Source organism: Triturus cristatus, chromosome 7, assembly GCF_964204655.1.
Source record: "Triturus cristatus chromosome 7, aTriCri1.1, whole genome shotgun sequence".
In the NCBI taxonomy this organism is placed as follows: Eukaryota; Metazoa; Chordata; class Amphibia; order Caudata; family Salamandridae; genus Triturus; species Triturus cristatus.
Window position 1 is genome coordinate 1724141550 of NC_140590.1, and position 27074 is coordinate 1724168623.

The window sequence follows — 27074 nt, forward strand, 5'->3', positions numbered from 1 at the left end:
ATTAAATTGTTTAATCAACATTGCATGGGGTTTGGGTGAGGGATCATATTGTATTTTCCTCTCATCTTCCCTGTTTTCTTTTGCGTGTTCTGTTCTGTCGTGATGTCTTTTCTTCTTGTCATCTTGGTCTTCTGTCTTTCTCTTATCGTAGGTGTTTTGTTTTGTCTTTCCTTGCGTATGCGGTTTCTCTTCTTTCTCCACTATGTGGGTGTCTGGTGGTGTTTTGTTGTGTTGTGCTATGCCCAGGGGCGTAACACAGGCCCCCGCAGCCCCCGCGTTGCGGGGGGGCCCCCAAGCTCCAGGGGCCCCCTCACTTCGTCATGAATTAAATGGTGCACACAGCACGCACGCCTGGGCCCCGTTCGGGCCTCAGAGGCACTTCATTGAATTAAATGGCGCGCAACTGCTGTGCAGTGCGCACGCGCGGGCCCCTGAGCCTCTTCCTTACAGCAGGGATGGCAAACTCGAGGCAGCGTCGGGCCTCGGCGCTAATCCTGCACAAGACTGCTCTCCTGGTAACAAAGGAAGGGAAGCAAAATTCGTACTATTACATCTATTCCGGACCTAGAAGAGGTATGTAGCCGGTGTTTGCAGCACTTTGATTACAGCTGCGTCCGTTTTACGTAGTTATTAATACAATTGGGCAGTCATTTTCTAAGCATTAACAAGTGTATCAAGATAAAGTGATTTGCGGATCACACCGTGATAAGTCGGCAAGCCGGGATTGGAACTCGCTGTTTGCTGCTTCTTTGGTCAGTAACTTCAACAGAGACCACGTTTCCTCCCGTGAAAAAGATATTTGACATTCAAGTCACCTGGCAACTGATTTGGATCTGGAGTCTTACTGGAAGCGGAACTATAAGCACGTTCAGGATTTTTGTTTGAGAAAAAGACAGGGCGATGATAACTGGAGTGCGCCCCTCCCCCCTAAAAAAAGGAAGCAGTCAAATCCCTAGAAAAATCTGGGTAAGACGTCATATTATTTTTTACTAAATTCAGTGCCAAAAATAATCATCCAAACTACATCAAACTGCACTCAGTGTATTTTATGTATTGTCTACATTCAATGTATGGCTGTCGAGCGCACTGAAGCATGCAGGGTCTGTGCCCAAGGACGTCACGAGGGCTTCTGCAGTTTACAGTGGGGTGCTGGACAGTGGTGTCACCTCACTAAAGGCAAAGAGGATATGTGACAGTGTGCGTTTGAAAATACAACAGATGCTGCCAGAGCAAAACATTTGAATGACCCTTTTATTGTTCATTCCCATTATAACCTGTTACAAGATGTATTAATGGGGGCGCTTCCTGCCCCAGCGCCATGGATCTGTGTGTCCTGATGTCTGTGCCTCCCTACCCTTCAGCCTCTCTGTGCGCTGATGCCAGAATCTCTCCCCACCCACCTCTTGCCTTAGCCGTTTTGGCGCGCATGGGTACCTAAGAGCAGGTGAGGTAGGTCATATCAGTAAAGGGATAGAAGTGAGCCCGCGCCATGTTACTCAGCACCTGAAGTAGTAGCTTACTGTGCGAATAGTTACTGCGCAGGTACCCGCTGCTTGGCCTAGTATATCAAGAAACTGAGTTGCTAGTACTTAAAACAAGCATTGTCAAAGCCAGTAGGTCTGGTGTTAACTGCCAGCCTTTTGGCTTTGTCAATGATTGTTTTGACATGTTTTGTGCAACTTTATAGTTGGGAAATCAGCCAGGCCCTCCTCAGTCTAAAAAAAACATTGGCTAAAAGCAGAAATAGCGTTTGTTTTCAAAATGCACACATAGCCAAAGTAGTCCCTGTCACCGAACAGAACTACCTTGTGTGTGGATGTTATTTTTTTTGAATGGGTAGAATGTCGTCACCTGAGGTAAAACAGCCAATGGACTAAGTGGGCTGACCCATTACCCCAAGCTGCATGCTATAGCGGGCGTATACAAATGTTAATGACTCAACAACAGACCAATGTATAAAGAGGGCCTGCTGAAGGCCCTATAAGTAATTATATCGCACATATTATTTCTAGATTCTGTAAGATCAAAAGGTCTTGACGAGAACCAGACCTAATTCTGTTTATATGAAGTACTGTCAGATGTATCCATGGCCCTGGATCTTTAACATTGTTCATTACTCCTTCGTTATGATGGTTTTGCTGACTGTCGCCTTCTTTAAATACAAAAAATTAGACCATTTCGAAAAATCTGCAGGAAATTTACAAGATGTCCCCAATCCACAGGAAGTTCCAAAATCTGTGACTAGTAGGAATAGAGGGAAAGTGTTGAGGGTGGCATGGCTGTCCCCAAAACCTTGATATCTCACTGAAGAGCATTACGAGCATCTGGGCCTGGGCCTGTGGCTGGAAGGAAATGGGAAGAGAAAAGAGAGGTATTGGGAACCAAGAGGTAAGGGGTAGAAACTGGGTGGGAGGCTGACAGTGAGGAATCGGGGCATGGGGGAGAGTTGAGAGTCATGGTGAAGTGTTGGAGAGACTAAAGCAGTCCAGGAACAGCCTCCTCCCATCTGGACACTCTCTACAGACGGATCAGTCACGCCGCCTGCCTCTAATCCATGCTTTTACCAGTCTGCCCACAGCAGAAAGGCTGTTGGGTGCAGTACAAATAACTAAATTGCAATAGAAAGTGGGTGATCCGTACACCTTCGAGAGAGAGAGAATGTTTCCCCCCTTCCGCCCCCCCCCCACCCCGCTCTTTCTACTTTTAGGGAGCAGTCAACTTTGGAACTGGGGAGCTAACTTCTAGTCTCGGCGCCGGCTCAACATCCTGTGATTCTGGGCAAATCACTTTAATCTCTCAGTGACTATAAAATAAATGTGTCCTTGTGTAATGTAACTGGTGCTCATGTAAAGCGCTACGATGCTTAGGGAGAGTTCACACTATGTAAAACTTCAGCGATAATTTTAATAGATAGGGTGGAACATCATCAAACTAGTCCTGGAAGAGACTGTGCATCGCATCACTGGACGTCATCACATCTTAACACAATTACACAACATTTGAGAAAGTATAAAAAAAATACCAAGTATAGCATCAAATTCTACATCTGAATCCTCACAAGAGGTTGAAAAGTGCTAAGTGCCAGCACAATGCAGCGTTCTTTCCTTGCTGTGCTGTGATCTGTTATTTCACTTGCTGCGTGTGTTGTATTTTGTTTCATTGTCAGTGATGGGTCAGAGCAGCCTTCAACGTCTGCTGTTAGAATTGCAAGCACACTGTATGTGAAGGCTGTTGTAGTAATCAGTCTGTCATTGAAGGCTTTTGGGTCTATATTTTCAGAGTTGTTTGGCTGTCTTTGCTGCGTTGGTGATCCACCACCAAACTATTTGTTTTCTGCCATTCCAGTTTATTTGCTTTATTTTATGCATAGCTTGGGCTCTGCCATTGCAGTGTATTTATTTGCTTTGTTTTATGCATTGCTTTGGTTCTGCCATTGCAGTTTTTGAATTCAGTGTTTGAAGTGTCGGTGATGTGTCTGATGCGGTCTTAGGTTCTGCCATACCAATGTTTGCAATATGTTAATACAGTGCCTGTGATCTGCACTTGCAGTGTTTCTGATACTGTGGTCATTATCTGGTATTGCGCAGTTCTTGATGCTGCATTGCAAAGTTTGTGATCTAAAATCTCTGTATTCATGATCTGCTGTCTTGTTTTTTTGTCTGCTTTTGCAGTGTTCTTGTACTGTCCCTGCAGTATCTGTGTTCGATGATTGCAGCAGTTGCAATGTGACTTTGCAGATTTCTTTATCTGGCTTTGCAGGTGTTTTTTTACTTGACACTGCAGTGTTTGTGATTTGTCTTTGGAATGTTAATGATCAAGCATTGTGTTGTGATTTTAGAATGTTTTTGGTTTATCACTGCAGTGGTCTTGGTCGAGTTATTTCACTGTTCATATTGTGCCATTGTTCTCTATCATTGCAATGTTAATGATCAGGCTGTCCAGTGTTCATGATAGTCCTTTGCAGTGTTCGTGATCTGCCAGGGTACTGCTTTTGGTTTGTTTTTGCAGTATTAGTGCTTTTCATTGCAGCGTTCATGTTCTGTAATTGCTCTGTTCTTGCTCTGTCAATGCAGTGTTCCCAATGTGCCACTGCAATGTTAATCTGTTGAAAAGGAATTGAATGGAAAAGGACACATCTCTGGTGTCTGATCTGGGTCTGGGCGCGCCTAAATGTTGAACATAGCCACACCAATAAAAGAGAGGGGCACTCTAATGGGGAAGCAGAAGTTTTAATTTTTGGGTCTGCCCTATCAGACAGCAGAATCTGTCTGGTTGCAAAATACCTATTGTGAGCTTACCAAGAACGTACAGTAGGCTTAAATCCCCCCATTAATTACCATTGGTTGACTTTATTGACACCGTTATTTCCCTGCTTTTTAATTAGTGTTTTTTCTTGTCAGTCTTGGTCCATCTGGTCATTGTCCCTCCCCTGGAGCATAGCCTCTTCACGATCCTTTTGGTTGGCTGACTTGCGTTCTTTAACCGCTTACTTTTAGGTACCTACTTTTTAGATCAGGATTGACAGCACATCTGTCGCCAGATGTAATGTGAAAAATATTAAAAAGACCTTTAGCGGCACTACAGAGAGGATGGCTTTGGCTCCGGACACATGTTAGGCAGGAGTACTTGTTATGATTGAGCAAAAGTTGTGTGATTCCACAGAAGAAAGGGCTTCCTCTCCATGCAACTGTGATTATTTTATTTATCCAGCTCCTGAGCCAGCCGCAATATGGCTGCCAGAGCATGAAGTTTCAGGAGCACACACCTGACATCATAACACTGTTAAAGTGTCTTAGATAACTAAATAATTGACAGTGTTTGTTTTCCTCTGGTAGCAGTACAGATGGTAATAGGACATTCATGAGTAATGTACTGCTTCCCTTCCATTATTAACTTTAGACTTCTGAGTGCAGTTTTGTGTATGAGAGCAGTTTATGAAGTCCAGGGCGACACAAATCTAAACAGATTTTTATGTCTTGCTTGATAGTGTAATTGTCACCTTACTTTATGCTATCAACAAAAAAGAGCTTTCAGACTACTACTGAGAGAGGTGCTAAGGCTCCACCCACCTGCTGGTTGCTCTGAGGGCGGCACCTGATTGAGCCAACTTTGTCCACTAAAAAGACTGTTTGTATTGCACTTTTTAGCTTGTAGCAAAGCTTATGCCTAATACATCAGAAGTTACTTTTTCTGGGGTAAGCCAATCAGTGGCGTAACAAAGGCCCCAGCAGCCCCTGCAGTGCGGGGGGGGGCAGCAGTGCGGAGGGCCCCCCCAGCTCTAGGGGGACCCCTCCAGGCAGTACCCTGGCCTGAGAGCTCCTGAGTAAGTCTGGAAGGGGGGCCCCTCCATGCTCTTTGCAGGGGGGCCCCCTCAGGTTTCGTTACGCCACTGGCTATGCCTTGCTTTCTCGCTTGCCTTCCTGGCCAATTGGTGTGTCTGGTAAAGTAGTAATTGGTGCTTCTTTTGTTTTTATAGAAGAAAGGATGGGTAAATGTTATCCTATTTTTCTACTCTTATATATCTTCATGTTTGTTAGACCTGTCAGCCCTTTGGGTGGTCCCTCCTCATCATTATTTATTTTGTCCCACTTTTGCCTCAAACCCTGTTTGAATTTTTCCTTTTTGGGAACCACCAGACTTTTTAGTGTTGCTGCAGATTCAGGGAGCCATTTTACCTACCCCTGAAACTTCTGTCTGAGGGCCTGAAGCACAAAATGGTGGCCACCTGTGACATCACCAGCATCCACTGGAACCTACCAGCACCTTCCAGAACATTCCAGAACTCTGTGACAGTTGGAGGCGGTTTAGAATGTTGGGAGGTTAAGACAGAGTGTTGGCAGTTGGAGCTGGCAGTTGGCACCTGACTGGTGAAGGGAGAGCAGCACAACAGTGAAGGAGGAAGGAGTGAAGCAGCAGGGGTGGAAACTTGTGCCTGGAGTGGGGTCCATAAACCCACCCTTGATACTAGTCCCTACTGATGGATCCCAGCCTGTAGCCCTGTGTGGGAAGAAGCCAGAAAAACTCATCCTAAGGACCTGGACAGCAGGAACAGGCCTTAGAAGCAGAAAGCAGCAAGATCCTGACCTGGAAACTGGTTTCCCTGGAGTCCGGCGTCGAGTAGCCTAAGACCTGGAGCCCGAGGTGGAGAAGCGGCGCTGACTGAAGGAGCAGACGTCGTACCCGGAGCCGCCTGAGGTCGTGAGAGGGCGCCGACGGAGGTCGTGAGGAATACCAAAGGTCGAGGAGGAAGTTAACCGAGGTCGAGTGAGCGGCGTCATCGGAGGAGTGAAGTCCGCCCTCCGGAGTCGTCGGAGACCGAGGTGAAGTGTACCGGAGGTCGGGAGTGAGGATCGCACTCCGGAGTCGCCCGGAACCTGAGAGGAGGAGCACCGGAGGACGGGGGTGAGGATCGCACCCCGGAGTCGCCGGAAGTCGACATCGAGGCCAGGCCGGCCGACGTCATCGAAGCCGAGAGCGCCATCGGACCGGAGCCGCCCGAAGTCGACATCGAGTAGAGACTGCCCGACGCCGTCGAATCGGAGGTTGAGATCGAACCGAGGCCGCCGACATCGGACCGGAACCGCCTACCGGCGTCGTCTAGAACTGACATTGTGCCGAGGCCGCCGAGACCGAACCGGAACCGCCTCACGGCATCGACACGACTCCAGCGGCGTCGGAACATCAGAAAAAGGGCAGTAAGTGGAGTAGAGGGCGCCTAAGGCCCTGTGGAGACCTGAGAGACTGCTCTAAGGGGCTAGGGAGGTGCTGGAACCAACCTGACTGTGCCAGGGGTGAATTGGGACTAACCTAGAGAGGTTGTGTGGAGAGAGAAAGCCAGGGCACTGGTATTCCCCCCTTGATCTACCTCAGTTTAGGCCTCAGCCTTGTCCCAGCCAGGGAGTAGAACCCCTCAAGCCTTCCACAACCCTACAAGCTGTGCCTGGGCCAAATCAGCCCTTAGGAATTGAAAAGAGATCTGATTACATGAGTGTTGCTGTATACTCTTAATTATTTATTGGGGGGCCCTGTATTTATTGTGGTTAACCTATTTATTGCTTCACTATATTTATTGGTCCACAGGACTTGTTGGTGTACAATATTTATTGGTGACAGTATTTATTGCCTCAGAATATTTAATTGCCTGTATTACCTGCACTGTTATTTATGTCCTTTATATTTATGATCACCCCTATTTATTGAATCTCCAGACAGTATTTATTTGACCTGCACTATTTAAAATTTGTATATTGTGATTGACTTATTTATTTTTCCCAATCAGCAACTAAGAGAAAAAGATAAAGAAAGATATTTTCATAATTTTTACGGTGTAGAGTCGTTTTTGGAACGGATGCACGCATGGTTATTGTATGGGTATATTGTATGCTTAGCACGGTGCCTGTTTCCTGACCACTCGAGCCAAGCTACCACAGTGTGTCCGGAAGACCACCACCACCCCTTCTAGTGTGGGAGTGGTTTTCCAACATAAATTGGTGTTCAGTGGTGGGATAGAGCTGTGCCTACGTATACTCAACAATAACTGTGGGTAGTCCATAGGCCTACACCGGGAGTTTTCTCAAAGCGGCCTTCCTAATTGTGGGTTTTTGTTTTTTCCAAATTTACTCTGGTGGTGGGAGGAGGTATTATTAAAGGTACCCCCCTGCATTGTTACTGCACAAAACCTGTCCTCTAACCTGAGTGGGCAAGATGGAGTTTGTACTAGAAAATCTAGAAACGTACACTGTGGCCCAACTCAGGGAGTTTTGCCAGCGGGAGGGGGTGTACTGTCCCCCAGGAGCAAAGAAGGGTGCACTCCAAACCAGCTTAAGGGCTTGGGGGGAGGCACGCCGGGAAAGCAAGGCTGAGGAGGAAGACAGGGATGGAGAGCCTGACCCCGAGGGGGCTGAGATGTACCAACCTGAGGTGGGGAACCTGTCAGCAGGGCCCAGAACCATTTCTAGGAAGGGCAGCAGTGCCTCTAGCGGTGGCTTGTCTGAAGTGGAGCTAACGGACCGGAGGGAGAAAAGACAGCTCACATGGGATTTAGCAAGGCTGGAAAAGGAGAAGGAGGAGCAGAGGATGGCCCATGAATTGCGACTGAAAGAAATAGATCTTCAGATCTTGAGAATCGGGGCACAACCTGTTCCTAATGGTGGCAGCCAAATCCAAGAGGTCACCAGGGAACCCAAACCTTACCTGCCAAAGGACATAGTGGCTAGCTATGGGGTGGGCGACGATATCGCCAAGTGGCTAGCAGCCTATGAGGTCTCGTTGAGGGCCCATGGGGTTCCAGAGAAGTACTGGGGAGGGGGATTGTATAAGTACATGCCTCCAGCTGGTAGGGATGCTTTATTGGCCCTCGAAGAGGATGAGCAAACCCACTACCCCACCATGAAACTGGCGCTCATCAGAAAGTTTGGACTAACACCTGAAAAGTACCGACAGAAGTTCAGGGGTAGTCACAAACTGGGCACGCAGAATTGGGTGGACTTCCTGGACTATGCGAAGAAGGCACTGGAAGGTTGGATTCAGGGCAGTGAAGTGAGGAACTACGAGGAGTTGTTTGACCTAGTACTGAAGGAACACCTGCTCGAGAAATGTTTCCCTGAACTGCGGCAACACCTGGTGGATAGCAAGCTGACCAGTCCCCGGAAGCTTGCTGAGGAGGCGGACATTTGGGCTAGTACCCGGGTGTCCACAAGGGGGACTGGAGGGGATACTCAAAAGGCCGGACAGGGCGCCCCCCAGAAGAAAGAGGGAGGGGAAAAGAAAAAGGAGTTCTCCAAAGGCCCCCAAAATAACTTCCAAGGGAAGGGAACAGGATTCACCCCTAAGGCTAACCCACCCAGAAACCCTAATCCTGGCCAGAGTCAGCAGCCAAGGGTTGTCCATTGCTACGAGTGCGGTGGCGTTGGACACTATAAAGGAGATGCGAAGTGCTTGAAACGACCACCCCCTCCCACTGGAGGAAAGACCCCCGGAGTAGCTAGTGCAGTGCTCGGGGAGGAGATGCCCTTAACTAGGGGAAGGGAGTGGGCGGGTGTCACTTTAGTGTCCCTGGGAGCACGGGAGATGGTTCCTAAGATCCAGGTGCCCGCAAATACCGCAAAGTATGGGCAGTGGGTCACCATCAACGGCCAAAGAGGGGAGGCTCTGAGAGACACAGGAGCCAGTATGACTATGGTGCGTAGTCAACTGGTGTCTCCAGAGCAGGTAATTCCCGATGTACTCCACCCAGCCGCGATGGCTGACGGCAGAACAGGTCACTATCCCGTGGCCGAGGTTCCCTTTGAATGGGGGGGGGTTGCAGGTTCACTTCGAGTTGCCGTAAGCCGTGCCGTGCCAGTCGATTGTCTGCTGGGGAATGATATGGAGCACAACGCTTGGAAGGAGGTGGAATACCGGACTCACACCGAGATGCTGGGTACACCTGACTGGGCCTGTGTTAGCACAAGGTCCGCGACTACCCGAAGAGGGAGTTCATTTCGGCTGGAGCCTGGAACAAAGGCCCAGCCAGCTGCCAGTCAAGGGAAGAACCGAGGACAGGAGGAGCCTGCCTCGGCGTCTCCACCCCGTAGGACGGATAGGCCACCGGAGGTGGTGGACCAGGAGTCTGCGGAGGGGGACGTTACCAACCTGGAGGACCTACCCATCCCGGCCGAGTGGCACGTGGAGGGAGGCCCGTCCAGGGAGGAATTCTGCCAGGGCCAGAGGGAGTGCCCTACCCTTGAGGGGCTGAGGCGACAGGCCGAAGCCCAGGCAGCAGGGAACGTTGAAGGGAACTACAGTGTTTACTGGGAGGATGGCCTCCTCTACAGTGAACCCAAGGCACCCCTACACGGATCGTCACGAGCCTTGGTAGTCCCTCAACGTTATCGAGCCTTCCTTCTGAGGTTGGCTCACGAGATACCATTGGCAGGACACTTGGGGCAAGACAAGACCTTCGCCCGTCTTGTCCCACACTTTTATTGGCCTCAGATGAAAGTGTCGTCCGATACCTACTGCCGGACATGTGTGTCTTGCCAAGCCAGTGGGAAAACAGGGGTGAAGCTGAAAGCTCCCCTGGAACCACTTCCTGTCGTTAGCACCCCCTTTGAAAGGGTGGGCATCGACATTGTGGGTCCATTAGATCCGCCAACTACAGCTGGTCACAGGTTTATCCTGGTTCTGGTGGATCATGCCACACGGTACCCAGAGGCAATACCTCTGAGGACCATAACAGCACCTGTTGTGGCAAGGGCCCTGATGGGAATCTTTACCCGAGTGGGTTTTCCCAAGGAAGTTGTGTCCGACAGGGGGACCAACTTCATGTCAGCGTATATGCGGGCGATGTGGAAGGAGTGTGGAGTGACATACCGGTTCACAACTCCTTACCACCCCCAGACCAATGGTCTGGTGGAGAGGTTTAACAAAACCTTGAAAGGCATGATCAGAAGTCTGCCTGAAAGCCTGCGGAGGAAATGGGACGTCCTCCTACCCTGTTTACTTTTTTCCTACAGGGAAGTGCCACAGAAGGGAGTGGGCTTCAGCCCCTTCGAGCTTCTGTATGGGCACCCTGTACGTGGACCTCTCAACCTGGTGAGAGACGGATGGGAAAGAACTCCCAGAAAGCTTCCCCAGGATGTGGTGAGCTACATGCTGGCCTTCCGGAGCCAAATGGCTAAGTTGTGGAAGCAAGCTTCTGACAACTTGGAAGCCAGCCAAGCAGTAATGAAGGCGTGGTATGACCACAATGCTCACCCGGTGGAGTTGGAGCCTGGCCAGAAGGTGTGGGTGATCGAACCCGGAGAGCTTAGCGCCCTCCAGGATCGCTGGTCAGGACCCTTTGAGGTGTTGGAGAAGAAGGGTAAGGCTACCTACTTGGTGGACCTGAAGACCCCTCGTCAGCCCCTGCGGGTGCTGCATGCCAACCGCCTCAAACCCCACCACGAGAGGCCCGAAGTCATCTTGATGATGGTGACTGACGGAGGAGAGGACGTGGAAAGCGAGCCTCTCCCTGATCTGTTTGCGTCTCAAGAAAAGGATGGGTCGGTGGAGGGAGTGATTCTCTCCCCATCTCTAACTCCTGAACAGCAGGAGGACTGTCGCCAGGTCCTGGGGCAGTACTCCTCGTTGTTCTCCCTTGTCCCGGGTAGGACTCACCTGTGCGTCCATGACGTGGACACAGGAGACAGCCCACCTGTGAAGTCCAAGATCTACCGGATGTCAGACAAGGTGAAGGCCAGCATTCATAGTGAAGTCACTAAGATGCTGGAGCTAGGAGTGATCGAACCTTCTAGCAGCCCCTGGTCCAGTCCGGTGGTGTTAGTACCAAAAGCTGCACCACCGGGTGCCCAACCAGAACTGAGGTTCTGTGTGGACTACCGGGGACTGAATTCAGTGACAAAAACTGATGCTCATCCGATCCCTAGGGCGGATGAATTGATTGACCGGCTGGGAGCTGCCCAATATCTAAGTACCTTTGACCTTACTACAGGGTACTGGCAGATCTCGTTGACTGATGGAGCAAGGGAAAGGTCAGCCTTCTCCACGCCCAATGGCCACTACCAGTTCTGTGTGATGCCCTTTGGGCTCAAGAACGCACCTGCCACGTTTCAGCGCCTGGTAAACCAGATCCTCACCGGAATGGAGAGTTTCTCTGCTGCTTATCTGGATGACATAGCCGTCTTCAGTAACAGCTGGGAGGATCACTTGCGTCACCTGCAAGCTGTTCTCCAGGCCCTGAGACAAGCTGGATTGACGATCAAGGCCAGCAAGTGCCAGATCGGGCAGGGGTCGGTAGTGTACCTTGGACACTTGGTGGGTAGGGGAGCGGTGCAACCCCTCCAGGCGAAGATCGAGGCCATCATGGCCTGGGAACCCCCCAAGACACAGACTGAGGTCCGAGCATTTTTGGGCCTCACGGGATATTACCGCCGCTTCGTGAAGGGGTACGGTACCATCGTAGCCCCCCTCACGGAGCTCACGTCCAAGAAACAACCTCGACGGGTAGTCTGGACGGAGGCCTGTCAGCAGGCCTTTGTGAGATTGAAGAAAGCCATGTGCGAGGCCCCGGTCTTAAGGGCCCCAGACTTTTCCAAGGAGTTCATTGTCCAGACAGATGCATCAGAACATGGCATTGGGGTAGTGTTATCGCAACTCAACGAAGAGGGTCTGGATCAACCCGTGGTCTTCCTATCCCGGAGACTACTTCCCAGGGAACAGAAGTGGAGTGCAATAGAGCGTGAAGCCTTTGCAGTGGTATGGGCTCTGAAGAAGTTGCGGCCATACCTGTTTGGCTCGCACTTCCTAGTTCAGACCGACCACAGACCCCTTCGTTGGCTGATGCAAATGAAGGGGGAGAATCCCAAGTTGTTGAGGTGGTCTATTTCCCTACAGGGGATGGACTTTCAGGTGGAACATCGGCCTGGAGTGGACCACGCCAATGCAGACGGTCTCTCAAGGTATTTCCGCCTTAGTGATGAGAACTCCCAAGGGGTTGGGTAGCTCTCCCCACTTTCAGCTGGGGGGAACGCGTGTTAGACCTGTCAGCCCTTTGGGTGGTCCCTCCTCATCATTATTTATTTTGTCCCACTTTTGCCTCAAACCCTGTTTGAATTTTTCCTTTTTGGGAACCACCAGACTTTTTAGTGTTGCTGCAGATTCAGGGAGCCATTTTACCTACCCCTGAAACTTCTGTCTGAGGGCCTGAAGCACAAAATGGTGGCCACCTGTGACATCACCAGCATCCACTGGAACCTACCAGCACCTTCCAGAACATTCCAGAACTCTGTGACAGTTGGAGGCGGTTTAGAATGTTGGGAGGTTAAGACAGAGTGTTGGCAGTTGGAGCTGGCAGTTGGCACCTGACTGGTGAAGGGAGAGCAGCACAACAGTGAAGGAGGAAGGAGTGAAGCAGCAGGGGTGGAAACTTGTGCCTGGAGTGGGGTCCATAAACCCACCCTTGATACTAGTCCCTACTGATGGATCCCAGCCTGTAGCCCTGTGTGGGAAGAAGCCAGAAAAACTCATCCTAAGGACCTGGACAGCAGGAACAGGCCTTAGAAGCAGAAAGCAGCAAGATCCTGACCTGGAAACTGGTTTCCCTGGAGTCCGGCGTCGAGTAGCCTAAGACCTGGAGCCCGAGGTGGAGAAGCGGCGCTGACTGAAGGAGCAGACGTCGTACCCGGAGCCGCCTGAGGTCGTGAGAGGGCGCCGACGGAGGTCGTGAGGAATACCAAAGGTCGAGGAGGAAGTTAACCGAGGTCGAGTGAGCGGCGTCATCGGAGGAGTGAAGTCCGCCCTCCGGAGTCGTCGGAGACCGAGGTGAAGTGTACCGGAGGTCGGGAGTGAGGATCGCACTCCGGAGTCGCCCGGAACCTGAGAGGAGGAGCACCGGAGGACGGGGGTGAGGATCGCACCCCGGAGTCGCCGGAAGTCGACATCGAGGCCAGGCCGGCCGACGTCATCGAAGCCGAGAGCGCCATCGGACCGGAGCCGCCCGAAGTCGACATCAAGTAGAGACTGCCCGACGCCGTCGAATCGGAGGTCGAGATCAAACCGAGGCCGCCGACATCGGACCGGAACCGCCTACCGGCGTCGTCTAGAACTGACATTGTGCCGAGGCCGCCGAGACCGAACCGGAACCGCCTCACGGCATCGACACGACTCCAGCGGCGTCGGAACATCAGAAAAAGGGCAGTAAGTGGAGTAGAGGGCGCCTAAGGCCCTGTGGAGACCTGAGAGACTGCTCTAAGGGGCTAGGGAGGTGCTGGAACCAACCTGACTGTGCCAGGGGTGAATTGGGACTAACCTAGAGAGGTTGTGTGGAGAGAGAAAGCCAGGGCACTGGTATTCCCCCCTTGATCTACCTCAGTTTAGGCCTCAGCCTTGTCCCAGCCAGGGAGTAGAACCCCTCAAGCCTTCCACAACCCTACAAGCTGTGCCTGGGCCAAATCAGCCCTTAGGAATTGAAAAGTGATCTGATTACATGAGTGTTGCTGTATACTCTTAATTATTTATTGGGGGGCCCTGTATTTATTGTGGTTAACCTATTTATTGCTTCACTATATTTATTGGTCCACAGGACTTGTTGGTGTACAATATTTATTGGTGACAGTATTTATTGCCTCAGAATATTTAATTGCCTGTATTACCTGCACTGTTATTTATGTCCTTTATATTTATGATCACCCCTATTTATTGAATCTCCAGACAGTATTTATTTGACCTGCACTATTTAAAATTTGTATATTGTGATTGACTTATTTATTTTTCCCAATCAGCAACTAAGAGAAAAAGATAAAGAAAGATATTTTCATAATTTTTACGGTGTAGAGTCGTTTTTGGAACGGATGCACGCATGGTTATTGTATGGGTATATTGTATGCTTAGCACGGTGCCTGTTTCCTGACCACTCGAGCCAAGCTACCACAATGTGTCCGGAAGACCACCACCACCCCTTCTAGTGTGGGAGTGGTTTTCCAACAATGTTCCCTTCTGGTGTTCCCTTCTTTATATTGTATTTCCTCTTTCTGTATTCTATTTATTCTTTCCTCTTTCACTGTTTTCCTTTTTTATGTTTACCTTCTTAATTGTTTTGCTGTATAAGACTTAAGACTAAATCCTAACTTTACTACTACTAAATGCCTTCTGTGAATACCAAAAGTAGTAAGTTTAGGATTTTGTCTCAGATTAGTTCTGTGAACCGGGCCCACAGACACATGCATGCATCTGTACCTATATAGAGAGATATTAGAACTAGAACTATTTTAATAAAATATTACAGCACATTTAAATGTGCATTAAATAATTAATTTAAATATATACATATTTAATTTAATGAGTTAGTGTAACATTTTATTTTATTAGTTCTATGTTTGTGTTATATCTTGTTCTCGTTAATATTATGTATTTTCACCACATGCTCAGCCAGTGGAATGTTTCATTGATGATGTGTTTCAGAATGTTGGTAGCCTGGAGGTAGAGTCACAGTTGAGATGCGGCTGAGCAGCATGCTGGCTGCTCCTGGGAGGGGCTGATCTACAGGACATGTAACTTACTACAATAAATCCTCCTAAATTACTAAAACCAGCTTGGACCTCATTTCTACAGTTTGCAATAAATATTTACATTATTTTATATTAACATATTTTCTATATTCTTTTATGAATAATAAATAATAATATTTTTCACTATACATTTACAAAGGGAGATCCTCGCCAAGGTAGCAGATGTCTCTACATACATTCGAAAAGTTATTAGCAGCAACTTTACATTTGTAAATCCTGTTTAAGGCAAGATTTAAACCTAGATAGAGTATTATTTATACATGTAAGGAAATCTTCTCATGTAAATGTATCTTTGTAATCAGGCCTTAAATCTAAACGGGCATTCAGTCTGGAAAACCATAAGTGTCAATTGCAGACTCCAGTCCCCTCAAAGCTACCACTATTAGAATTTTCCTCTAATGACACAACTGCCTTATAGTTCCACAGAGCTCCCGTCTCCACTAAGAAGGTGAAATGTGAGACGGAAGTGCTGAAGCCCTTCTTCAGCCATCTGGTTTGCCAATCATTTGTGCACTACTGTTCATTACTGACTATACCTAAAACCCCTGCGGCAGCAGCATCAGATAAGTTCTGTATAGTCCACCATAGGGGGTCTCACAACAGCACCATTTTGCATTCATTTATTGTGCACCACTGACACCACTAGCACCTTAAGTCCTAATGCCAATGTGCAGCAGTCTGGTATACAAACTGGAAGTCCAAAATTCTGACAATCAGGATGTCATCTAAGTAATAGGCAGTTTATGTGACCCCATCTTAAATATGCATTGCCAGAATGTGTTGCAGTTCTCAAATACTCTTCACATCACTAAGCACCTGTAGGCAAACTTTATCTGCAAACGTATAAATATGATGTGACAGTCTCCAAGGTCACCTTCCACTGTGAGTCTGTCTCTGAGGAACACCCACACATAGAAAGGATTCAGGGCTTTGTCTTTTGCTGCTTCAAAACATGGACAGAAACATTGGCCTGACTTTACCTTTGTGTTTAAGAAAAACAGTCAAACAAGTGATATTTCTTATTGTCGCAGGTCCCTGAGACGGAATTTTCTAAGATAGCCTACATCACTCTCCATGGGAAGGGAGACACCATGGAGTTCCACGGGAGGAGATCCATCCTACTCCAGCCCTCAGGGAACCTGGTCTTTGTACAGACAGATAAGCCCATCTACAAGCCTGGGCAGACAGGTGAGAACAGAGACCATATCATCTGTGGCAGAGAGTCCCACACCTGAACTCTAGAAGTCCACAAAGAGCTTCATGGAGGAGTAGTATCAGTCAGTGAAAGCCTAGTGACGTTTAGAGGGTCAAGGTATGTTGTAACATTCTGCCCACTCTTCAAGTGAACCCAGAGAATCTGACATGTGAGGTTAGATTTGGGAGAGAGAGTGTCCTCCATGAGTTCTTGTGCAGAAGGGAGCTATATGCATGTCTGATGCTTTACCTAGGCAGTTAGCAGCCTTTCTACTCTTCATGATACACAAAGGAAACAAATGGTGTTGTTGGTCTGCTTAGATCTGGTAGGTGAATATGTATTCCCATCCTCTCATGAGGATGTCAGAGATGGTAAAGCTCCAGCCCAGACAGATAAAAATTCCCAAAACCCACAAAAGATGGTAAACAGGACTCACTGCTCCTTTTATAATGATGAATGTAGCTAAGATCCCCAGTGGCCCCATCAAGGAGGGATAACTTCACAATGGCCAGTGGTTCCCCCTGGCTATGTTGTACAATTTGCACTGTTTGTCAGGGAGAGAGACTGGACTTAAACGCCAGGGTAGAGTATAGTTGACCTCCTCCAAATGTCCGCCTGGGTATCTCTGATGAAGTGAGACAAAAATCGAGTGTTTGGAAGAAAACCTGCCCTTAGGAAATTAGATAGGATACAATGAGAGCTCGTTGTAATCACCTGTCTAGAAAAATTACTTTTTTCTAGAGACCCCTCACCCACCAGGGTTGGCCCTAGGTGGCATGCTTCATTATTGGGGTTCCTCTCAATCTTCTTTGGATTGAGGCATGCTGCGACTTGCGAATTACGTAGGAGCACTTTTTATTATAGACTATGTGTAGTGCAGTGATGTGGAAACGAAAGGAAAAGAAAATGTAAAAATACCTAACTAGTTGGCCACTCTTTTATTCCCGCCCCTAGTTGGTTTGGGTAAAAATCAGGGGTGCTCATAGGGTCTATCCTGCGTGCTCGCATAGTGTGTCATGAACATGCCACACACTGTAAATGGGTGAAAACACTCACAAAATAACACTTGTGAGACAAGACACCACATGACAGTACAACATAAAACATAGAAGAAGTAATCCATGTGACGTACTTCTGTTAATGCTATATTATTTCATCATGGTTAAAGCCAGGGGTATAGAGGCTTGTAGTCACACTCTAAAAATGGGAGAAAAAGGTCTGTTTATAAGATGCTCCTGATGTTGCTTAATAGCTAGGTAGTGTACTCAATCTGAAGGAAAAAGGGCCCCCACCACTTACTTCGTCAAAGCCGCCTCCGGTTCAGTAACCTACTTCTCTCCCTGGAGACCGCATACTAACGGGTGCATAGCCCGCTTCCGTATATAAAGCCCGTTCCTAACCATGCGGTGGGAGAAAAACAGCCTTGTCATGCTGCTCCGAGGCACTGGACTGCGTGCTATATTTAAAATGGCCACCACTGCCGGCATAGTGGCGATGCCATGTTGGGAGTATTCCCATTCTGAAAACATCTAGTTAGCGAAACTGTATGAGAAATTAAGACATTTTTGAAATATTTTCCACATTATACTGAATTGAATCAAGTGATTTGTAAGGGCACAAGGAAATACACTGGGAAATACACAGATATAGTATTTCTCCAACTCCTTGCCAATTCGCAAGTCCTACTCGGCGGTGGTTAGATGTAATGGCTACTAGTCACGTGTAATATTCCTTAAACCAAGGAGCCCGCTTATAGTATGGAGAGAGGGCTTCCAAAGTTCCTGTTTATGCATTCATGTACCCGTGGACTCACTGCTACACACTGTCTAAATAACGGCTGATCTGTGGGTTCTTTTCAAATGCTAAGATGTACTATTATTAGACAGATGTTTATCAGAAGAATCTCTCAATGATACATTCCCGGTGAATAGTAAGGCACGCTTATCCCGTATTATTAATCATGTGAAAGCAGGGGGTCACTGTTTATAAGTATCTAGTCTTTGCAACACAATATTTTGGTGTGGTACATTCTCTTGGTTATTATTAAATGAGGGCGAGGTATCGATCTGTTGTGTCCTTGTATGATCATATACCCTATAAAACCTGTGTGTTATTTTAGGTTAGAAATACTCCTAAAAATGTCTACAACAAATCTTAATGTTGTACATTTTCAATGTAAGAGGTCCCATAGGATATTGCCATTAAGTGCCACTGTGTCAGTGTGGAGTTTGTACACCCACCGCTGCTCTTTCTCCAGAAGTCTGTGTTCCAGATTGTCATTATAACACAGTTGTTCAAGGACAACCCACTTCAAGTCATTGGGTGTGTGTTTCTGTTCCATTTTAGTGGTGATGCATTGACACCGGACGTTACTGCGGTGTTCGCACACTCCGGTGCTTACTTTTCTCGTAGTCATTCCTACATAATGTAGGTTGCAGGGTCAAGTAATGAGATGTACCACTTCTTTTGTATTACAGTTTGCTAGCTTTCGCAACTCCCAATTCATTCCATTGTTAAAGGACACATTTTTGGTGGCAGTAGTAAGGTGGCAGACACTGCAATTCTCGCAGGGATAATGACCCATAGGTGGTGTGCCTAGCTTAGTTTGGTTACTTTCTCTGTTGGTTCCCATTTTGGACGTGTATGTTCCAAAATGTCCCTCAAATTCCTCCCCCTCTTGTGGGAGAACATTGGTTTTGGGATGTTAATTTAGCCAGTGTTTCCCATTGATTTTGGTGACTCGATCAGAGGCTATGTAAAAGGTAGTGATGCAGATTGGTCTCTTGTCTTTTACAATGTTCTGTTTTTGGCGTGTTTCCAGCAGAGAATCCCTATGATTGTTGGCTGCTTGTTTTTCTGCTTTTGACACCAACGTTTTTGGGTACTTCCTTGCCAGAAGTTTGTCTGACAGTTTCTCGGCTTGTGTTCTGAAATCATTTACCTCTGTGCAGTTCCTCCTTAACCTAAGGAACTGGCTGAAGGGGGGATTGTCTTTAAAATGCATAGGGTGAAAGCTATTGTATTGTGATAAGCATTTTTTCGCAGTTTTTAGCATGTGTTGTTGTTTTCAGGGTACCTTCAGTTGCAATGATATTGAGGTCCAGGAATACCAGTTTCGATCTGCTCATAGTTTGAGTAAATTTAAGGAACATGTCTTGGAGATTCAGCCAGGTTATGAATTCATCTGCTCTGGACACGTCTCCCTCCCAAATCAGCAGAATGTCATCTATATACCTTTTCCAAAGTGTGATGTGTTGGAGATAAGGGTTGGTTTCCGCCAGGATTTAAAGTTTTTCTAGGTGGTGTACGTATAATCCCGCCACACTAGGGGCGAAAGTACTGCCCATACTAGTTCCGTGTTGTTGGCAGAACAGGGTATCTTAGAAGCAATGAAAGCTGTGATGAAAGGTACATCAGTGAGTGACCTCTCACCCGAGCAGAGAGACTTTCAATTTGTGCACCCCAACTGTACCTTAAATCCACAAACTATTTGTTTGAAACTTCAAGAAAAAGTGAAAAATGTCACACAACAATTGCGCAGAGGCAGCCACTCCAGATACACTAGAAATAATAGGAAGTCAAAGCAGGTGCACAAGGTGTCATAAAACCTTCACATGTCGCAATTTCAATGAGGATTTGGCGATCTAATCCTAGAAAATAACAAAGTCACTGTGGCCTTACCGGACTGTTCTTTTTGAAAAACGAAGTAGACGGCAAAAGCAGCCTTAAGAAAAGAGGCAGTAGGCAAGTCCGAAGCCATTCAAGATGCTGCTTCGCCCTCCAAACTCCAACAGTTTCCAAAAAGTGATTTCCGAAATGCGTGGTTGGCAGCTTAGAAAACGGGTGAAACTGTATAAAGTGCCAACTTCAAAATGGCGGCACGCTGTATCACGCTGTGCTGGGTGGCTCCCAGCATCAGCGTGCGCCAAAACGACAATCTGGATCGCCGGAGCTGAAAAGAAAACACTTGCGTCACAGAAGCTGACGTTGGGTTCTGCACAAAAAAAAACAGCATGAGACGAGGAACCCTCAAAAAGGTAAGCGCGTGCAGTACTACCCACGAGCTCCATTTGTTTTTAAACCTGTAGATGTCAGTTGGGTAACGCTGCAAACTGTGAGGTCTCAGCGCTGCCAAACAATCAAAGACAAAACCATGTCTCACCTGACAATGACCACAGGGGCACTTTTGACACCATTGCAGTCCGTCCCTAAACAAGTCTTTGTGTCAGGTTACATTTTGTAAGCTGCAGCCAGTGAAAAACAACCAATGAAGCTCGAATTGTCATACAATAAAAAGTCTTTCAGAAACTGTCTTTGTGGCGTCATGGGCGTCGCTGCACAAATCTCGGAGCGTAGGAAACTGCGCTCCCATCGAAATGTCATCAGGTATTAGACAAAAAGGCTTACCATGTGCAGCACACAAATATACTGTGCAAGTGAAGAGTTTGTCAGACTACCTCCGATGTACCGCACAGCTGTAAAGTTCACCAGACATGTTGCTGATAACTTGAAAATTCAAATCACACCCTGCGCAGCGTCCATGAAATGAGTGGTGACATACTTTACATGTTATCTTATTCCTTGCCATTATGTCTTCATGAGATGGGATACAGCATGCTTGTTTGGCTCGTGGGACTTAATGACAATATCCGTGGGGCCTCTTACCTCGAAAATGTACAACATTAAGATTAGTTGTAGACATTTTTAGGAGTCCTTCCAACCTAGAATAACACACAGGTTTTATAGGGTACACAATCACACAAGGACACAACAGATCGATACCTCATCCTCTTCTAATAATAACCATGGTAATGTACCACAACAAAATATTGTGTTGCAAAGACTAGATACTTATAAACAGTGACCCCCTGCTTTCACATGATTAGTAATACGGGATAAGAGTGCGTTTCTATTCACCGGGAATGTATCATTGAGAGATTTTTCAGATATTCATCTGTCTAATAATAGTACATCTTTGCATTTGAAAAGAACCCATGGATCAGCAGTTATTTAGACAGTGTGTAGCAATAAATTGACTGTGAGCTGAGTCCACGGGTACATGAATGAAGAAACAGGAAGGATAAGACTTATATACATTGAAAGCCCTCTTTCCATGCTATAAGCAGGCTCCTTGGTTGAAGGAATATTGCACTTGACTAGTAGCCATTACATCTAACCACCGCCGAGTAGGACTTGCGAATTGGCAAGGTGTCGGAGAAATACTATATCTGTGTATTTTCCAGTGTATTTCCTTGTGCCCTTGCAAATTGCTCGATTCAATTCAGCATAACGTGGAAAATATTTGAAAAACGTCTCAATTTCTCATACAGTTTCAGTAACTATATTTTTTCAGAATGGGAATCCTCCCAACCTGGCGCCGCCGCTACGCCAGCAGCGGCGCCCATTTTGAACATAGCGCGTGGTTCAGTGCCTCGGAGCAGCATGACAAGGCTGTTTTTCTTCGCCGCATGGTTAAGAGCGGGCTTTATATACGTAAACGGGCTATGCACACGTTAGTATGCGGTCTCCAGGGAGAGAAGTATGTTACTGAACCGGAGGCGGCTTTGACGAAGTAAGTGGTGGGGGTCATTTTCCCCTTCAGATGGAGTACACTACCCACTGTTAAGCAACTTCAGGAGCATCTGATAAACAGACCTTTTTCTCCCATTTTTACAGTGTGACTACAAGCCCCTTTACCCCTCACTTTGACCATGATGCAATAATATAGCACTAGCAGAAGTACGTCACATGGATTACTTCTTCTATGTTTTATGTTGTACTGTCAAGTGGTGCTTTGTATCACAAGTGTTATTTTACGAGTGTTTTTCACACATTTACAGTGTGTGACATGTTCATGACACACTATGCAAGCACACTTGATAGACCCTATGAGTACCCACAATGTACGGGTGCAATATATTCATATAGTTGCATGCATAATTAAGCTAATGCGGCCAGCCAGCCCGGCTGACAGGTCATTGTTTTTAATGTATCTCTTTGCTTTCTAATTACTGATACAGATTAATCACTAGAACCGTATGTATACAGTGTATGCGCATTAGGTGGGCATGGTTTGTGTTCCTATTATAGGATTCACTAGGAGTGGTACACACGGTGCTGGACCCCGTGGAGTCCTGATGAAGAGCTATTAAGGGAACAGCTTGAAACAAGTCGACAATAACACATTACTGAGATAACCAGATTCATTAAGGTCAGGTTTCTTCTCAGTAAGGACCACTGATTTTTAACCAAACCAACTAGGGGCGGGAATAAAAGAATGGCCAACTAGTTAGGTATTTTTTTAATTTTCTTTCCCTTTCCACTCCACATCACTAAGAGTGGCCAACTAGTTAGGTATTTTTGAATTGTCTTTCCTTTCCACTCCACATCACTTCACTACACATAGTCTACAATAAAAAGTGCTCCTACGTAATTTGCAAGTCACAGCACGCCTCAATCTATAGAGGATTGAGAGGAACCCTAATGATGAAGCATGCCACCTAGGGGCAAACCAGGTGGGTCTTTTTTCTATACAAGTGATTACAACGAACTCTCATTGTATCCAATCTAATTTCCTAAGGGCAGGTTTTCTTTAAAACACGCAATTTATGTCTCACTACATAACTGTCAGGAGGATAAAGCTAGCCTCTACCTCTGCCTCCCTCCCTACCTTGGTAACTATCTCTGGTGAAGGACCCTGATCTCTCTGACTATCCCTACCCCAGCCTTTTTGGTGTGTGCAGGCCCTCTAGAGGGGTGTGCATTTCTCTCAGGATCCTACCACAGATCCTGGGAATGTGGGGGTGCACATACTAACAGTGTGCCACCTGCTCACAGCACCCTAAATCTGTGTACAACTGTGGCTTTTGTTAAGCAAGAGTCACCTAGTTGGTATAATACAAGGAACAAAAGTAATGTGTATCCTGGAATTAATAAATGGTGTTCTCCCTATTTGCTGAGGACCAGAGGTTTATTCTAGATAAGGATATCGTTGTTGTAACAAAGTTCGCTAATGCTCTCCTTTCTCTATTTCAGTCCAGTTCCGTATTGTTTCGCTGCATGCTGACTTCCGTCCGGAAAAAGAAACGGTAGGTCTACAAACTAATGAAAGCAAATAAACAATCACTGTTCCACTAGTGGTAAGAACCTTTCCATTTGCAACACGGAGCCTGGATCTCACAGTGTTCAAGTTCAATGGTCTCTACAAACTATTAAAGCATGGCATGGCTTAGCCCTCTCCGTGAACCTCCACAGCAATGAACTAAGGCTAAAACAAGCAGAATCATCCCCATAGGCAATGGTAGCAATGCAAAAAGTCTTGACCCTACAGTAGACAGACACTGTCAGGAATTTCTTGTAAATAATGTGACCCTGCAGCCCCGAAAGCCTTATGAAATGTCATTGTATGAAGCAGACCTAAAAAGGCATTGCAATGGGCCTGCCTAGGTTCTGAGCAGATCTCCAGGTCTTGATGCATGATACCGTCTCTGATGGAGATTTGATGGCCATTCGATTGATGAACATGACACAATCACAGCTGTAGTTCTTACTTTGCAATATGATATAATCATTTGCTAGGTGCTAGGCTCTCAAAATATCTGGATATAGATGGCTGCAGAAGAATCCCTACCTTGTCCTGAATATGGACAACTGAAGACTAGGACCACAGGTGTAAAATCTATGACTGAATCCGAGCCACAGAATATTCGCTGTACAAGAACATATTCCAGGCAGCCTCAGATAAGGACCAAAGGGAAGGAGAAAGGCCATTAACATATTTCAAATTGAGAAAAATGAACTGAATATCGTCTGCTCACTGTAATTTTACACTTGCTGTCTGTCAAATAGCATATCTCTTTCAAGGTTCCAGATTTCAAGTATACATATGGGCCTTTATCATCAGGCCCCCAGATATCTGACAAAAAATCCCAACAAGTATTCTGTTGGTTGTGCCGTAGCTCCTATCAAGTAAAGTTCCAGTTTCCTAAACTGATCTTCCGCAGTGATTGTTTTTCACTGTCACTGTGGGAACTGTAGGAGAACCGTAGGAAAAATTAAGCATTGTGCGATAGGGTATCTGTCAGGGACAGGACTCTTCTAACATTTGTCAGATGCTCGTTTCTGTTCTGGTTTGACATCAGGGAAAAAGGAGAGAAGAGAGGACTCTATCATTATGGGTTCTGGATCCAGTGATGAGAGAAGTGAGACAAATGATTGTGTGAGGTCAGTAAGACTTAGAGTGAATGGGCCACAAATGGAGGAATGAGTGACACTTCTGGAAAGTGCAAGGACAGTAATCTGAGTGATTGAATGGGACCATGCTGCAACACTTTTAATGAATGATCTATGTATTAGTGCAACTCCATTCTAGCGTGGATGGTCCAGTTAGTGGAGAATGCCAGTGAATACTTGAGTACAGTGGGGTGGAAATGAGTTTAGCAGCATGGAAGGTACAATGCCTAAACACACTGAAGTGTATAAGGCATGTGTTGCGTAGATGAGTGAGAGCCCATTCATATTTACTACCTCCTCACAACGTGTGGATTATAACACATTTTTTCTTTTCTCTTTCCTTTTTGATTTCCAGTTCCCTGTGGTATATATCGAGGTAAGATTTTAATATTCCATTTATTTCATCACACTATCTCACAAGACACTCTTTGCAGTGATGTTTCTGAAGCCAGACATGCCTTTGCCCTGAGTGGACGCATCCCACCAATAAACACTCAGGAGCCTCACATACAAAGCATTAGCTGATGCCCATTCCATAGGAGCACAAGATCCAGTCCAGGGTCACTGTAACAATCTGAGAAACTCAATTTGAACTAGTGCAAATCCCAGCGGGGCACGAGCTCCAGGTCAGGGCTCATCATGTGTTCCACATTTATGGTCTGTTGCACCCTAATCTAGCAATGCCCTCCTTTTAGGATCCGCAGAGGAACCGTGTGGGCCAGTGGCGGGACATAGTAACAGCAGGAGGACTCGTCCAACTCTCATTCCCCTTGGCTTCAGAACTTCTACAGGGACCATACAAAGTGGGTGTGCAGAGGAAACGAGGATCTACTATGCAGCATTTCTTCTCTGTGGCAGAATATGGTACGATAATTTTGTTGTAAGGACTGTAAGCAAACAATGAGGTTTATCCAGGGTCACAGGAGTAGGATAGGAGTTGATGAACAAGAATCACAAGAAAACACTGAGGATTGTAGAGGTGTGAACAGTATAATAACAGAACCCTGAGTTACAAAAGGTTGTGTAAGAACTGTAAGAGAACAACAAGGAGCACAGAGATGGGAGCAGTATACTAGGAGGACTCTGAGTTACAAAAGGTGGTATGAGAACACTAAGGAGCATGGAGGTAGGAGCAGTATATTAAACAAACTCTGAAGTATAGAGGGATGAGCAAGAAGCATAAGAGAAAGATAAAGTATATGTAGGTGGAAATTTTATGATAGGAAATCTGAGTTACAAAGTGGTGCCAGGAATCAGAACAGAACACGAAAGTATATGTAGGTTCTGGAAATATGATAATATAACTGAGTTACAGAGAGATGACTAAGAACTACAAGATAACATATATAAATATAGAGGGGGGAGCATCATGATAAGAGAACACTGAGTTACAGATACATGAGCAAGAACCAAAAAATAACACTAGGAATATAGAGGTGGGAGGAGCATAGTACAGGTTGGCTATCATGATATGAATATGCTAATAAATATATAGATGAAGGAAGAATATGATAAAATAATTCTGAGAGATCAAGAGATAAGAAAAAACTGTGAAAAAAACATAGGTAGGTAAAAGAATTCTGAGCCACATAGACATGGGAAAGAACAATAAGGTTACACTAAGGAGTAGAGAACATGAAAGCACATAGTAACAGAGCGCTGAGTGATAAAGAGAACCAAGAGAATGATAAGAGAACATTGTGGAAAACAGAGGTGGGGCATATAGTAAGAAAACTCTGGGTTCTAGTGAGAAAGATGGTTGAGCACCATAGGGAAAATAGTGGCATAAAGAATCCAAAGGAAGGCAGTGATTGTATCATGAGTGATATAGATATTAGAAATGCAAAAAGAACAATTAATGGACAGAATTTAGAACAATGTCATACATTCACCCCAGTACAAAGATCTGAGCCTAAATCCAGGTTTCTTTTGCTCACCATGCCATTCCAGTTTGAACCAAGCCATTTGCAAATCAGTCTTGACCCTGCACCCAATGAGAACAGTCCAGCCCGAAATGCCAAGGTTTCGAGCTTTCAGCCCACATCACCCAGGAAAGCTTGACTCCAGTGGCATGGAGAGACCCTCGTCTGAGCATACCCGTCCCACTCGGGGTGACAAATGCAAATTGAACAATTGATGGACAGAATGCAGAACAATGTCATTTATTCACTCCAGTACAGAGATCTAGGCCTAAATCCATTGTTTTGTTGCTCACCATGCCATTCCAGTTTGCACCAAGCCATATGCAAATCAGTCTTGAACCTGTGCCCAATGGGAACAGTCCAGCCCAACTCAGGCTGGACTGTTCCCATAAGGAACAGGGTCAAGAAAGATTTGCATATGGCTGGGTCAAAACTGGAGTGGAGTGATGAGCAAAAGAATGATGGATTACACCCAGATCCTTGTGACTGGGGTGAATGTTTGCATTGTACAGCATTCGGTCCATCAATTGCTTTTTTTTGCATTTGTCGCCCTAAGTGGGAAGGGTATGCCCAGACGTGAGTCCTGTGCTCACTGCGCTAGTGGATTTAAGCTAGCCTGGCTGAAAAGGGGTGATGCCATGGAACCAGTCCCAGGATGCTTGTTTCCGGTCCAGGGAG

The 27074-nt window shown here is 46.5% G+C and overlaps 1 protein-coding gene across 1 annotated transcript in view; it reads left to right on the forward strand.

Moving 5' to 3' along the window:
* The window catches only part of LOC146812899 (alpha-2-macroglobulin-like), a 225325-nt gene that overhangs the window by 24467 nt on the left and 173784 nt on the right, over nucleotides 1-27074 (forward strand). Inside the window, exons 3-6 of the mRNA XM_085619970.1 lie at nucleotides 16079-16235; nucleotides 23278-23330; nucleotides 24830-24850; nucleotides 25170-25338. Coding sequence (XP_085476096.1) covers nucleotides 16079-16235; nucleotides 23278-23330; nucleotides 24830-24850; nucleotides 25170-25338 — 400 coding nt within the window. The remainder of the gene's footprint in view (nucleotides 1-16078; nucleotides 16236-23277; nucleotides 23331-24829; nucleotides 24851-25169; nucleotides 25339-27074) is intronic.